Below are 14387 nucleotides of genomic sequence, written 5' to 3' on the forward strand. Positions count from 1 at the left end.
GCGTAATACGTTTTTATTTACAATAATTAAATAATAAATTATAATTATAATAATGTAACGTTACAAATTTGAAAGTGGACCATTTATAATTTTTATTGTTTATCTGTTTTTTTTATGGCGAAAGAGAATGCTCGAATGAAACGTTTTCTAAGACACGTCACGTCACTTTTTCATGTCAACACTCATTATTTTTGCCGTTGATCGCTAGATATGGCGACCAAAGAATAAATATAATTAAAATCGAATTGTTTATCGGTACATAGTGAGTAAGCATTTGAGTCTGTACATTATGACTTCAATGTTATGTGGAATAAGTATAAGGTACCAATTGATTAATTTATCTATTATTTATATTTTTTCTAACAAAATTATAATAGTTATGAACAAATAATATTAATACAAATTATCTGTTGTGTAACAGATTAATAAATAATTTTTTCTAGTTACAGTTTACAATCTCTATTTATGTATAATATTGCTAAGCCATTAAACTTTTCCTGGTTCATTGTAAATTGGAAGCAAATTTTAACTATTTTTAAATAACTAAATGAATTTTCAGGATTTGCTCTTGTGGTAGGCATGACATTAAGAATTGTTAAAAAAAACCTTTGATTTAGGGAACATAGATGTATACTTAAATGCTTTTATTGAAGGATCAATTTTTTCTGAAATGTTTTTCTAAAATTATTTCCATAAATTTAACTTTTCATGTAGTACTTCAATACTATAAGATAAATCTACTTTAAATGTCTAAGTTGAATTCATAACTTTTTTTAACGTCTGAAGTATCATGCACAAAAAAATATTTAGAAATGATCAATTTCAAAATATTTATTTTTCAAAGAAGGTGTCGAATATGTATTTTTTTTTTGCTACATATAAAAAGAATGTTAGTTTTGATGCAATAATTATTAGTACAATTAATGACATATTTAAAATACTAACTACAAAAAAAGAAAACTTCCACAACAAAACAATAACATGTAATTTATAAATGTATGGTAATAATTAAAATTTAACAAAATACATCTTAAATATTATATTTTTTGCCTTTCTTGAAAAAAAAAAGTAAATAGATTTTTTTGCAGAATCAATTTTAACACTTTAAATGTAATTAAGTTATTCTGTTTACCCAAAATGGAATATGAAAGTAATTAGTAATATTGTAGTGTCTTATATAATTACACAAAAAGTTCATGTTAATATAACGTAAATACCAAAATATATTCATTTATTCGTCTTTAAAACTAAACAATGAAAAACTGATATTATAATAGAAAATGATACATTAACTATGAAGGAATATAATACATAGCATCAATAAAATATCTTGTGATGTCACCTACTATAGTCCTATCTGGCAACGTAGCTGACATACCATACATAGCTATCTGAAAATTGATAGTTTTCATTTAATGATGATACATTTTTTTTATGTAATTCAAATTTACTTTTCTAGATTGTTCTACATGAGGATTATTTATTATTTCATGTAATTCTTTTTTAAAGTCTTCTATGAATAAAGAGGCAACTCCAGGTTTTGTATGAAGGTGTGTTATACATATATGAATTCTATAAAAAGAAAAGAAAATCATCATAAATATACAAATTATAGCATAAGTTATATTTGCTAGAGAAAAACTGTTAATTACTTCCATTGTTAACTTAATCTAATTATTAAAATATCTACTTTACTGTGATATACTCCTGATATACATGTAACCACATGTATAAGTTAATTATTGAATATTATTAAGAAATTTTCTTCTAAAAAGGGCTTTTATTAGACTATTATATAATCAATATATTATTGGTTTTTTTTTTTTATAACAGAAATATGTATTATTTTTGTACATTTTACAGTATGAAATAAAAGTAACAATCATTGTTATATTATTGTATAAAAACCTGCTGGATAATGTCATATCTTCAGTAATGCTATTTTTCTTTTATTTTATAATGATGAAGAAAGAAGTTTTTGCTATCTAAACAACATGGTATAATATTCATTTTTTTTTTCAAGTAAATAACATGGATAGAATAAAATAGAAACACTGAGAATGATATTTTGATGTTANTAAATAACATGGATAGAATAAAATAGAAACACTGAGAATGATATTTTGATGTTAAAAATTTCAGGATAAAATATTAAAAACACTTTAAAATTTACATATTTATATTTAGTTTAAATGTATACCCTCTAAAAGGATTAATGACACATTTATAATATGTTTGTATATATCTATACCTCTGTTAATTTTACAGTTTTGTAGTCTGATATCTGCTTAATTACCAAAAAAACTATTATTTATTAATTACAGTATTGTTAATTTAAGATCAATAATAAAATTCAAAAATACCCAATGGGAAACTGCAACATATTTAAATTCCATCCTCTTGAATTCATTGCATCAGATAGACGATAAATATTAAATGACTTTGATCCAATAGCTATAACACTCGTAGTTGGATTACCAAATATAAAGATATCTTTTATTTTACGTAATCTAAAAGTAATATTATTAAATTTACTAAAAAATAATTTTGGTATAACAAATAAAAATAATAGATATTCACACTGTTTTTAAGTTAAACAGAATACTAACTATCTGAATATTGTATTCAAATAAATTATGAAGTCTAATTAATAATAACATGAATTTAGATAACAAACTTAGTTTAAAAAATCTCAATGAATGTCTTAGAAGTTACCCTTAAAATAATTCATGAGTAAATTATATTGAACTATAATGTAAACTTTAAGCTAAAATATTCTTAGTTTAATTAACTTACTCATTTTCAACAAACATTTTAGTTTTAATAATTTCTTTTGTTGACGAAATATAACCTTCTAAGCCAAAATGCATTAATGTAGCCCAACAAGCTGCAATAATTCCTAAAAAAAAATCTATCATAAATGCTAATTAAATTTATAAGGATACAAGAGATTTGCTAACTAGATATGTTGATAACTATAAATAGTTAAAACGGAATTTACTTTATATGTTATACCTGTTTATATTTTTTATATTACCAACAAATACTCTAAGTCTTATACTAATAACATCTAATTATCATAATGTTTGGCATTAATGCAGCATCATGGAGAAGTTTATTAATACTACGAGTGCTATCTCAAAACCAACCTCCAAAGTATTATAACTCACTACATACGAACACTTTATTTATATTTTGCTACTTGTTATAACCGTTAAATTATTTTTGTATACTATGCCGAGTTTTACTGTTTTTGTTCAATATTTTCTACTGTTTTCAATTACGATAAGGAAAATCCAATTTTGTTAACTACTGCTTTAAAATGCAAAGTGTCTTGCAAGCAAAAGAAACTCGAATTCCTGAATTAAAAAACTGAGTCCAGTACATGAACCCAGAAACTAAAGAACAGTCAAAGCAATGTATGCACAATACTAAATCCCCAAACAAGCCAAAAAATTCAAATGATCTTTTTTTAACTGAAAAATGATGGCCAGTTTTCTGGAACAGTAGATATATTGTTGACTGAATTAATAGAACCTGGTACCACAATAACTGCATTGGTATACTTTGAAACTCTATTTAAGCTGAAAAGAAAAATCCAAAACATAAGACGAGGAATACTTACAAAAGGTATGGTAGTTCTGCATAATAACACAACCACACACTGCTACATGCACAAAAACTTTAATTGAAGTCAGCTGGGATATTTTTGAACACCCCCCACAATCCTTACATGGCAATAAGTGATCTATTGTACCTCAACAGTTTGTAAGTATTGAGGAACTTATGAAAGGAGTAAATCAATAGCTCAAAATACTGGTGGCATTATATTTTAGAGAAGTCATACAGAAACTCGTCATATGTTACATAAAATGTATAGATTAAATGGAGACTACCTAAAAAAGTAATTTAAATGAAAATATTTTAAGCAATTAATTATTGTTTTTTATTTTTTAATGATATAACACTTCGGATATTGATTTTAGGATAGTTCTCATCAAAGATGAATGTTTCTATTATGTAAAAGTGAAATTACATAAATATATAAAACTGAGAATAGAGGGATGAAGGCAATACTGTGATATAATTAAATTTTGTCATGAAGATATATATTTTTTCTATACCTCCTCCTAATGAAAAATTGTATTTTTACCGTTAAATATTAACTGATGAGATGTATCACCTATAATGTAATTTATAAAATATAAAGTAGTTTGTTCAATATTATTGCATCATAAAATAAATTAAAGAAAAATATGATTTAACATTACAATTAAATTAAAAAAATATATTTTTTAATAAATTGTTTTCATAAGTATAATTGTACAACCATCATCATTTAAAGACATTGTTCTGTAAAAGTTTATTGCAGAATTCATTTAAAATTTTTAATAACAAATTTAATAGTTAATTTATACATAAGGTAAAGGAAAACTAACTAAATTGAAACTACTTTACTACTAAATTCTCTTAATTACAATTTAGGTTAAAATATAATTATAAAAGTGAAATACCTCCTGATCTTGAACCACTTATTGTAGGCGAACCATAATGCCCACCTGGCCATTCAGTACATACATAGTATTGATTATGTCTGAATTTTTTGTCTGAATACAATATAACAGATGAACCTTTAGGAGAATAACCATACTAAAAAATATTACAAATGAAAAATAATTTTCTATGATGAAATAGTTGAAACGACACATTTTTTAATTAATCAAACATTGTTTTAATTCATTGAATTTTAAAATGTTTAAAGATTTAAAAAAATATTGTTTTTATATAATAATTAGAGAGTAGATATATACATGCACTATTATATTGTTAAGTTATTCCAAACACATCAGCCAGTACAAATTTGTATTAATAGGCTTGAAAATTTGAGTTTATATTCTTATTAAATATTTCTTTTACTATTTCATATAATTTATACCTTATGGGTATCAGCCGATATGCTAGTAACTCCAGGTAATATAAAATCAAATGAAGGCAAGTGATAACCTGCTAATGGCATGAAAGCAGCAATGAATCCACCTAAGCAACAATCAACATGAACTGGAATTTTATACTTTAATCCCAGATTTGATATTGCTTCAATATCATCAGACGTGCCATATGGAAAATTAGGAAACGATCCAACTAACTAAAAAAATTTAAATAATGTTAAAAATTTTCAAGAAAGTTATATAAAACAATGTTATTAGTTTATTTATTAAATTACCAAAATTGTATTTTTTGATATGGCTTTTTCCATTTTTTTCAAATCAACTGTAAAATAATCAGGATCTAAATCGATATGATGAACTCTGAGACCAAAATATGAAGCAGCTTTATCAAAAGCAGGATGTGCTGATTTTGGAGCTAATATGACACCATTTCTGATTCCCCATTTGTTTCTACTATAATCTCTATAAGCTTTACATGCCATTATAATTGATTCAGTTCCACCACTAGTCATCTTTAGTAAATTAAGTACAAATAGTATAACTCTTAAAATTATAACAATTTATGTTACCATACCGTTCCACAAACATTTGGTCCTCCATGAAAAAGATCACTAACAATGCGGACAACTTCAGCTTCCATTTTACAAATCCCAGGAAAAATATCAGAGTGTAATGGATTTGTATATGATGCTAAACCATATACTTCAGTAAGTAATTCTATTAATTTTTCATCATAATAATATACTGCACCAGAAATGTAACCTTCTTTCCACTTGTATTTTCCTAAAATATATTAAAATTTAAAAGTACAATACAAGAAATTTATAAAATATGTTATTACCAAGATTTAAATATCTGTTAACAGTTTCAATAAGATCCTCACGAGATAACCCTTTTCCTGGTAACTTAACAATATATTTTTCATTTTTAGTGTTTTCCATCATATCATTTTCAAATGCTTCTGATATTTGTTTGGTTTCATCATGTATTCGCTTGGCAATTTTAGGGATTTTCTTAACTTGAGTAAAAATAAATTTTTTAGATCTTTCATACAAGCCTAAAATGAATTTTTAAATTAAAATAAAAGAAATTTGGTATAAATATTTCATAAAAAAAAAAATAAGTATAATTTGGAAAACTTATTCTACTATTAGACTAAAAAACTTTATTCCTCAAAAATTAAAAAAAATTGTTTATATCTTTAAATATAAATTCTATTTTATTGGTGTTCCAAATTGTTTACCATACCATTGATTAAACATACATTTATATTGAATCAATGATATACTTACATCAATATACATAAATAATAAAATACTTGCTCTCATCTTGAATTATAAAATTCCAAATCCATATAGAAGTTAATACACTCGTAGCTGTAATTGAAGCTACTTGCCATGATTCACAATGTCCAAACATATTGTTGATGGTATTTTTAGTCACAAAAAGTCCATTTTTAATATAATCCATTTTTTTTTTTAATTCTTGAATATGCAGAAATCTATTAGAACAAAAAAAAATTGTAAAATTCTCAATGGATAAATTTTAATTTGATAGTATAGAATAACTTAACTTGAGTTATAATTTACACATAATTAAAATTATATTATTCAAACATATTGATAAATCAATATTAAAAAATAAAAAAGGAAACTAAAAGTTAGTTCTATATAATATGCACACAATGTGATGAAAAACCTAATACTTCAATACAACTTTCTTATGAGTTTTCTCAAGCATAAAGTTTAAGAAATATGAGTGACTTCATGTTTTATTTTTTAGTATAAAAATCATAATAAGATTAAAATATTTTTTTTTATCTCCCTTCTTTTTTTTTATTTTAGAATAAATACTGTGTCAAATTTAACTTTTTTGGATATTTTATTGAAAAGATTTCTTTCTAATTTTTAAAGGACTAATAAATGTTAAAATCTTAAACAAAAAATATTCATACATTATGATAAGATTTATGCATTATAATATATTATATAAAGCAATTTACACATCACAGTTTGACAGGTCATTACTTGTGATTGTACTAGTGTTCATTTTTGTTGCACTGTGCTATGCAATTTTTCCTGACTTCTTACTAGTACAAACAATAATTTTTATAAGAGGACATTAAACATAAATACCATAATTGTAATATTTTTATTATTAAATAATAGAGAATTATTTACTTTAAAGTAATTATTGGGTATTTGCTAAGAACAATAAACAAATTTGGTGTCTAACCACATATATACCTTGATATTCATTGAAGTTATTAAATCTAAATGAGTTAAAAAATTTTTTCTAATTCAAAATCCTTTATAAAGTATATTAAAATAAAATAAAATATAAAAACGAGAATTATATCATGTTTTTCAATATGGTAGGCATTTTTACCATGAATATGAAGTTCAAATTTTTTTTTTTACATTTTAAAATATATTACATAAGCTTTAATTTAAGATATATATAAAAGTGTCAGTATTCCTGTAAGTTCAAAAAGTTAATTTTTTGTGAAAAAAATTAATTTGTGAAATAATAAATAAATATCTAATGAATTAAAAAAAAAAAAATTGTTTCTATACACCTATTTTTCAAAAACTTACGTTTTTCTATATCAGTAACTTTCAAGGCAAATATAATTAATGAATTCTTTTATAATTTTCAAATAAATAAAATTGTGATATTTTTCAAACATTATTAATCACATAGATTTTGAATATTACATAGTTCAGTGATGAGGTTAAATGAGAATGTACGTTACTATTTTATTTTAGTTAAAAAAAATATTATTGATTTTTATTTAAAAAAATTAAATAAAGTATTAGTGTAATATGAAATTTTCGATATTTTTTTGAGTCACAATTTTTATATCAAGATTTATTGTCTAATAATATGAAAAATAATCTCAACCTAACTCTCCATAAATAAAGACACTTAAATATAAACCATTTTCATTGTTAAATTTTATCAAGAAACTACAGTAATAATTTATGTAACTTCAAGTCAGCTATAAGGTAAAAGAAAATAAAAAATAGTATATATAAGTCAAAGGGTATTGAATATAAGATATATGTAATGCAACATAACTTATTCTTATTTATGAATAATAAAATAATAATAATTTAATACTTGTATTATGATTTAATTTCTGTAACTATTTAAAAAAAAATATTTCTAAGAAAAAAAGTCACCAACTTCACCACATCATAAGAACGTTAACATTACCTTAATAACTTATGAATTGTACTTAATATTCAGTAATTAATTAGTAGGACAATTACAGGAAATTGCTAGTTCTCATTCATTCATTCCCATTTGTGAACTTGAACATAATTCGTAGTTAATTGTGAGAAGCAATAGCAATTTCTTTTAACTCTGAGAATGTTATATCATTCTGACGTACTTTAAATGTGAACAATCACTTATTTTGAATACATCAGTCTATATATATAGTAATGGAATATTCATATATAACATACGGATTTAAATTTATCAATTTTCATATATTTAACTTTAACGGTAATACTTATCCAAGGTCAAGATTAATACAGACCTAATAAAAAATAGTACCATAGTATTAGTAAAATAGTATATAGAGAGATATGATATTCTGATAACGTAATATTATAATTTCGAAAACTAGCAATGCCAGGAAAAATTATTCTTATGAAATTATGGAATAAATTCAATTCAAAATAATTTTAATTTGTAGATTTCTTTCAACCATTTAGTTTAATGATTAGAGATAAAAATTTAAGGTACATGCAACAATTTCATATATTTAACTTAACCTAACAAAAAGTTAATGTATAACTTGGTACAGAAATCATAGATAATTAGTCAAATTATTTTTCTCTCTAAATTAGTCAATCAAATAAGAGATCTATTATAGTTCTCTATATTTATATGTTTATAAAAGATGTATAAATGAATAGATTAGGTACGATAGGCTTTTACGTGTATTATGTTGAAGCAATCATGTGTTGCTTCTTAAGAAGATATTTCATGGATGACTTATTATATTTTGTTGTGTAAAATTTCATAAAAAGCATAATTTGATCATTCGTACTCAATAGTATTTTCTAGTAAATATCGTTACATAATTGATAACTTGTTAATTAAGTATCGAAATGTTATATTATTTTGAATCGGTACTATAGTAAAATAAATTAACTTCTTAAAATCAGGCGTGTTTCTAATAAATATGAAATATGTAATTGCTGTACATGCTGGTATGTAAATATATTATTTAAAGTTTATATAATGCTACTATTAATACAAAAAAATATATTTAAAGGGGCAGGATATCTCAAACCAGCCAATGAAGTCAAGTATAAAAAACTTTGTAAAAAAGCCTGCAACAAAGTAATTTTAGTAACAAATTATTTAATTGTATTCTTCTTACTTAATTTTTTTTAAGGGATTAGAAGTTATAGCAAATAATGGATCAGCTTTAGAAGCTGTCACATTAGCTACTTCTGTATTAGAAGATTCTCCAATAACAAATGCAGGTTATGGATCCAATTTAACTTGGAATGGTACTGTTGAATGTGATGCCAGTATAATGGATGGAAAATCCATGCATTTTGGAGGTATTGGAGCTGTTTCCGGAGTAAAAAATCCTATAAAACTGGCAAAACTTATATGTGAAAAGCAAAATATGCAATTGTCTTTTGGTAGAATTCCTCCTTGGTATTTGTTTAAAAAATATTCATTTTTGTACAAAATGTAATAATTTAGGTATAGTTTATTAGTAGGTCAAGGAGCTTATGATTTTGCAAAAGCTAACAATATTGCTATTGTTGATCCTCATGAATTGATAACAGGTATAATAAAATTAAATACATGTTTAAAACATTTCAAAATTTTAATAAATTTTATGAAAATTACTTCTTTTTATTTCGACTTTTATATAATTTGCCATAAATATCTATTATTTACTCTAACCCTATTTTCTATAGTTTTAGAGATCATAAATTTTATTTGCAGTACATACATTCAAATGTAATAGTGAAACATTTATAAGTAGTGTGATTCTAAATTAGTCAAATCTTAGTATATATTACTCGATTATATGAAATGTTCAGAATTACATTGTCAATGTAAACATTTATTTAAGCAATGTTATGGTAATTACATGTTAAAAACACAAAATTCATTATTAAATAAACTAAAAAAGTTTTGATTTTTAAAAAGACATAAAATTAAGATAAAATTTGTATTGCTTTTCCACTAATATGACATTCAATCAGGGTCATGCTATGGTATTGGAAGAGTAATGGGGGTAAGTTACTTAGGGCACTAAATAATATAAATACCTTTTTTTTTTTTTTTTGCATACAATGTATTTTATTAAAAATATAAAATAAAGGTGCCAAATATATGATTACCCTAGGGCACCACTGACAGTTAGCATCTTACTGTATTCAATGATTTGTTTTTCAATAATGAACAACGTACTTCCAATTTATTTGTTCAATTCTTTTCTTCTGCATTCTTGACTGATTCTGATATAAATATTTTTTTTTAATATTTTTTAGTTATAATTTACAAAATGAAGTTTGTTTATGTAATGTTTTCATTACTATTGCAGACATTTTTCAAGGGAACTTTATTTAATATTAATTCTTTTTGTAGTTCTGATTTGATTCCTCGTGTAATTTTATTTAATTATCGTTATATACTTTCTTGTTTTTTATAATTATTGTTTAACTTACTATTATTCTTTGAAGTTTTTCCTGATTAATAAAAATCTTGTTTTTAACCAATATTAAATTGGGTGGCCATTTATTAATTAATAATTATAGACCTATTTCCAAACCTAGTACAATTTCAAAAAATGTTAGATAAATTATTAAAATCTAAACGTAATTGTAAGTTTTCAAATTTAATAATTAATCAGTAACACGGTTTCTACTTAAAAAAGATCATCTTATACTAATTTGTTGATCTTAAACTATATTTACCATAATTTTACATTGATCATAACTGTATGTATGTATATTTTTTATATTATAACAAATCTATTATTAATATCATTGTATATTTTTTATATTTTCTGCGTTTTTTTTATTTTGTATTTTAATTTTTTAACTTATTAATTCTGTTAATTGTACATTTAATATTCATTAATCATTTTTTAATTTTTATTTAGATAAATCAAAAAAACAATTTGTATACAACAAATACAAAGTCATGAAAGATAATATTGATATCCCTATGGTAATATTGTTAAACTTAGAATTTAATTTTAAAATTATAAATAATTACTAATTGTTTTTTAGAATAAGTCAAGGTTAGATACTGTAGGTTGTGTTTGTATTGATAATTTAGGAAGAACAGCTGCTTCATCATCAAGTGGTGGAATAATATTAAAACATTCAGGACGTGTTGGCCAAGTATGAAAAAGATTATATTTACTTCAATTTTATTACATTGATAGTTATAAAATTCTTATTAGTAGTAAAAATTTAACACTTGTTACGCTATTTTCAATTAGAACATACATTAAACCCTCTATAAAAGATTTAATTTAAATAATAAAAAATTATTATTATAAAATAATAATAAAAAACATTTTAAAGTAGAATTAGTATTCTAGTAAGATTCCACAATACTGATTTTCAATGTCATTTAAAAATTAATCTTTGTATTTGGAAGTCTGAAATGACTCTTGATAATAATTCTTCCAATGCTTTGTTAATTAAAATGTTAGTGTAATAAATCAGATTTTGATGATTTATTTTTCTCTATTTAAAGTAAAACTTTCATTAAAAACATTATTTTGACTTATTCTACTTCATTTATAGAAAAAATAAAGTAATACATAAATATTTGTTGGCAAGTTAACATACTCTACTAAATTAAAAATTAAAATTCATTTGTTTATAAATATTGTGTACATTAATACAATTATTGTTGTTTTATATTTATTATTATTATTGTTAAGTTATAACTGTGATTCAACTTTTAATTCAATAAATATTTTTTATTACTTTCTTTTTTGAGTTGGGACCAAAATGATGTAAAAAAAATTATTTCTTGTTTATTTTTACCCTGGTATAAGTAACAATACATATCCTCTATTATATTATTATACCTTTGTAGGACTCCTTTTCCCATTAATGCACACTTTAAAACTCCTCTCGGTAGTCTATTATTTGCTTATTAAATCCTTTAATAATTATTATTATATCCTTCAACCATCTTATGTCAATACCACCTAATATTTTTCACTAGAACTTTACCAGGTCCTATTGTTTTATCCTTTTTCAACAAAGCCACAGCTTTCCATACATTTTTATCACTAATTAAATCTACCATTCCATGAGATATCCTCTAATGTCTCATTTAGATACTCCTCATTCAGTAATTTATCAAAATATTCTTTCCACCTTTTATTCACATCATTATCACTTGTTAGCACCTTCTTATCCCTTTTTATGCACCTTGCGTTGTAATAATCTTTAGACTGTTTTTCTTTTTTGCAAGTCTATAGGCTTCTTTACACAAGTATTTATACTCCAACCAATCTTCTATCCTCTTTTGTTCTTTTACCATACTTTGAACTGATTTTTCTTGTTTTTCTGAACGTTCTCATCCCATCATCAGGTATCCTTGTTTCCTTACATTCTATTCCTTCTCTCATCAACTATCTCCTTAGCAGTATTCTTTACACAACTTGCAAATCTATTCCATTTTTCTACTATTTTTAAAAACTCAAGATCATACGATACTGTAAATTCCAGAATTCTTTCTCCAGCCTCATTTTTCCCACTAAAACCATACCCTCCATGTACTCTTTCATATCCTCTCCTCTCATTACCTATATGTCCATTTATATTTCCACCTATCATCGTAACCTCATTACCAGGTATTTCTTGCATCATCTCATCCATCTCTTTCCAAAACACTTCCTTGTCTATTTCATCACATCTTACTTGTGGTGCATAAGCACTTATTACATTTAGCACTTTTACACTAATTCTGTCGCTTTTCCTATCTACTTCTACTACTATACATTTCATCTCCTCATCCATTATTATCCATACACCATTTTTTGTATTAGACTTACCTGAGTATATTATCTAATAACCCTCATCTATTACACATGATTTCTCTCCCTTCCACTTAGTTTCCTATGCACAACAAATATTAATTGTTTTTCTCTATTAATTCTCTACTTCTACCAGTTAATGTTCCAATATTTCAAGTACCTATTCTTACTTTCTCCCTTATATATGAGCCCAACCTAGAGTTGAGTGATGATGTCTGTACACCATTGACACTACAAGTGTTGGGTAGGCTTATACACATGACTGGTGAAACAGCTACCACACAATTTGTCAGGCTAGTATCAAACACTTTATTCTTTAGGTTTTCACCTTCTTTAACTACTTAAAGTTCTCCTAGTTCAGGACTCATTTATTAATAAAAATTTTACATCAACTCTACCTGGCAAAACTTTATTAGTCACCTTTTACGACAGGCAGAGGGGCTGTGGAAGTATCCTTATCTCCTATCCACAAGGATTAATATAGTACAGAATGGCTAATAATAAAAATAACCAAACCCATTCCACACTCTCATTCTTCATTTTGTAATTATTAATATTTTTATGAAGCAGTTCGTCAATATCCTGTCATACTTCTGTTTATTTAAATCATATTTTCACCCAAATTATTTAAAAAAATAATAATTTATTAAAATTGAATAATAATAATAAACCATTAATTTTTTTAAAAAGTCTGCATTATTAGGTTCTGGATGTTGGGCTCAAATAAATGAAAATGTTTCGATTGCTGTAACAACATCTGGCTGTGGCGAACATCTTATGAAAACAAATTTAGCAAAAGAAATATCACATCAATTAATGAATAATGAATGTCCTACCTTTGCAATAAATAAAAGTTTCAATGAACATTTTTTTCGTGAGTCTACACAATTTTGATTACTTAAAAATAATTAAGTTGAACATTATAAAAAATAATTATTTATCAGAATCCCCATTGTTAAGTTCCTACAAAGAAAAACTTGCCGGCGCCTTGGTTCTTTATCAGAATAATGATTATTATGAAATTTTAAGTGCACATAGTACCAAAACAATGTGCTTTGCTTATGCTACTGAAAGTAATCATAAGGTAATTAAAACAAATTATATTCAAGTCGAGCATAAAATTCTATGTATTTTTAATTATAGAGTATTGTAAGTCGTTTAACTCCTTCTACATCAGGAAATCGATTATTGGTTCATGGATATCCAGTATAATTATATTTCTATCGAACACTAGTCATAATATTTTTATTATACCATGTAATTTGAAATTTAATAAATAACTTATGTTTTCCAAAATCATTTTAATAAAATCAAATATTTAATAATTTAAATACTTATTACAAAATTGTTCATGATATAATATTGTTAAAAGCCTATTTATCTATAAA

General features: G+C 24.2%; 2 protein-coding genes across 8 annotated transcripts; one reads left to right on the top strand and one right to left on the bottom strand.

The window, feature by feature from the left end:
- Positions 1–1193: 1193 nt before the first annotated feature.
- Positions 1194–8531, bottom strand: LOC126901841 (sphingosine-1-phosphate lyase). Of its 6 annotated transcripts, none has more exons than XM_050678670.1 (11): positions 8497–8531; positions 6272–6450; positions 5791–6006; positions 5524–5732; positions 5225–5461; positions 4937–5146; positions 4515–4650; positions 2797–2899; positions 2364–2510; positions 1452–1572; positions 1194–1391 (listed from the first exon to the last, which is right to left on the bottom strand). In XM_050678670.1, exons 1-11 carry the CDS (start codon positions 8514–8516, stop codon positions 1293–1295), a joined length of 1677 nt encoding a protein of 558 aa, XP_050534627.1. In that variant the 5' UTR covers positions 8517–8531; the 3' UTR covers positions 1194–1292. The 6 variants fall into 6 exon arrangements, with proteins under 6 accessions (XP_050534627.1, XP_050534626.1, XP_050534628.1 ...); XM_050678669.1 differs by lacking the exon at positions 8497–8531 and adding an exon at positions 8225–8443; XM_050678671.1 differs by lacking the exon at positions 8497–8531 and adding an exon at positions 8169–8442.
- Positions 8532–8724: 193 nt separating this feature from the next.
- LOC126901842 (threonine aspartase 1) lies at positions 8725–14336 on the top strand. Of its 2 annotated transcripts, XM_050678675.1 has the most exons (9): positions 8725–9175; positions 9241–9308; positions 9364–9635; positions 9690–9769; positions 11098–11165; positions 11228–11341; positions 13690–13873; positions 13944–14083; positions 14143–14336. In XM_050678675.1, the coding sequence occupies exons 1-9, from the start codon at positions 9148–9150 to the stop codon at positions 14209–14211; spliced, it is 1023 nt and encodes a 340-aa protein (XP_050534632.1). In that variant the 5' UTR covers positions 8725–9147; the 3' UTR covers positions 14212–14336. The 2 variants fall into 2 exon arrangements, with proteins under 2 accessions (XP_050534632.1, XP_050534633.1); XM_050678676.1 differs by lacking the exon at positions 9690–9769 and having other exon boundaries at positions 9364–9535.
- Positions 14337–14387: the final 51 nt, after the last annotated feature.

The sequence above is a fragment of the Daktulosphaira vitifoliae genome, unplaced genomic scaffold, assembly GCF_025091365.1.
Source record: "Daktulosphaira vitifoliae isolate Bord-2020 unplaced genomic scaffold, ASM2509136v1 Scaffold_3, whole genome shotgun sequence".
Lineage (NCBI taxonomy): Eukaryota > Metazoa > Arthropoda > Insecta > Hemiptera > Phylloxeridae > Daktulosphaira > Daktulosphaira vitifoliae.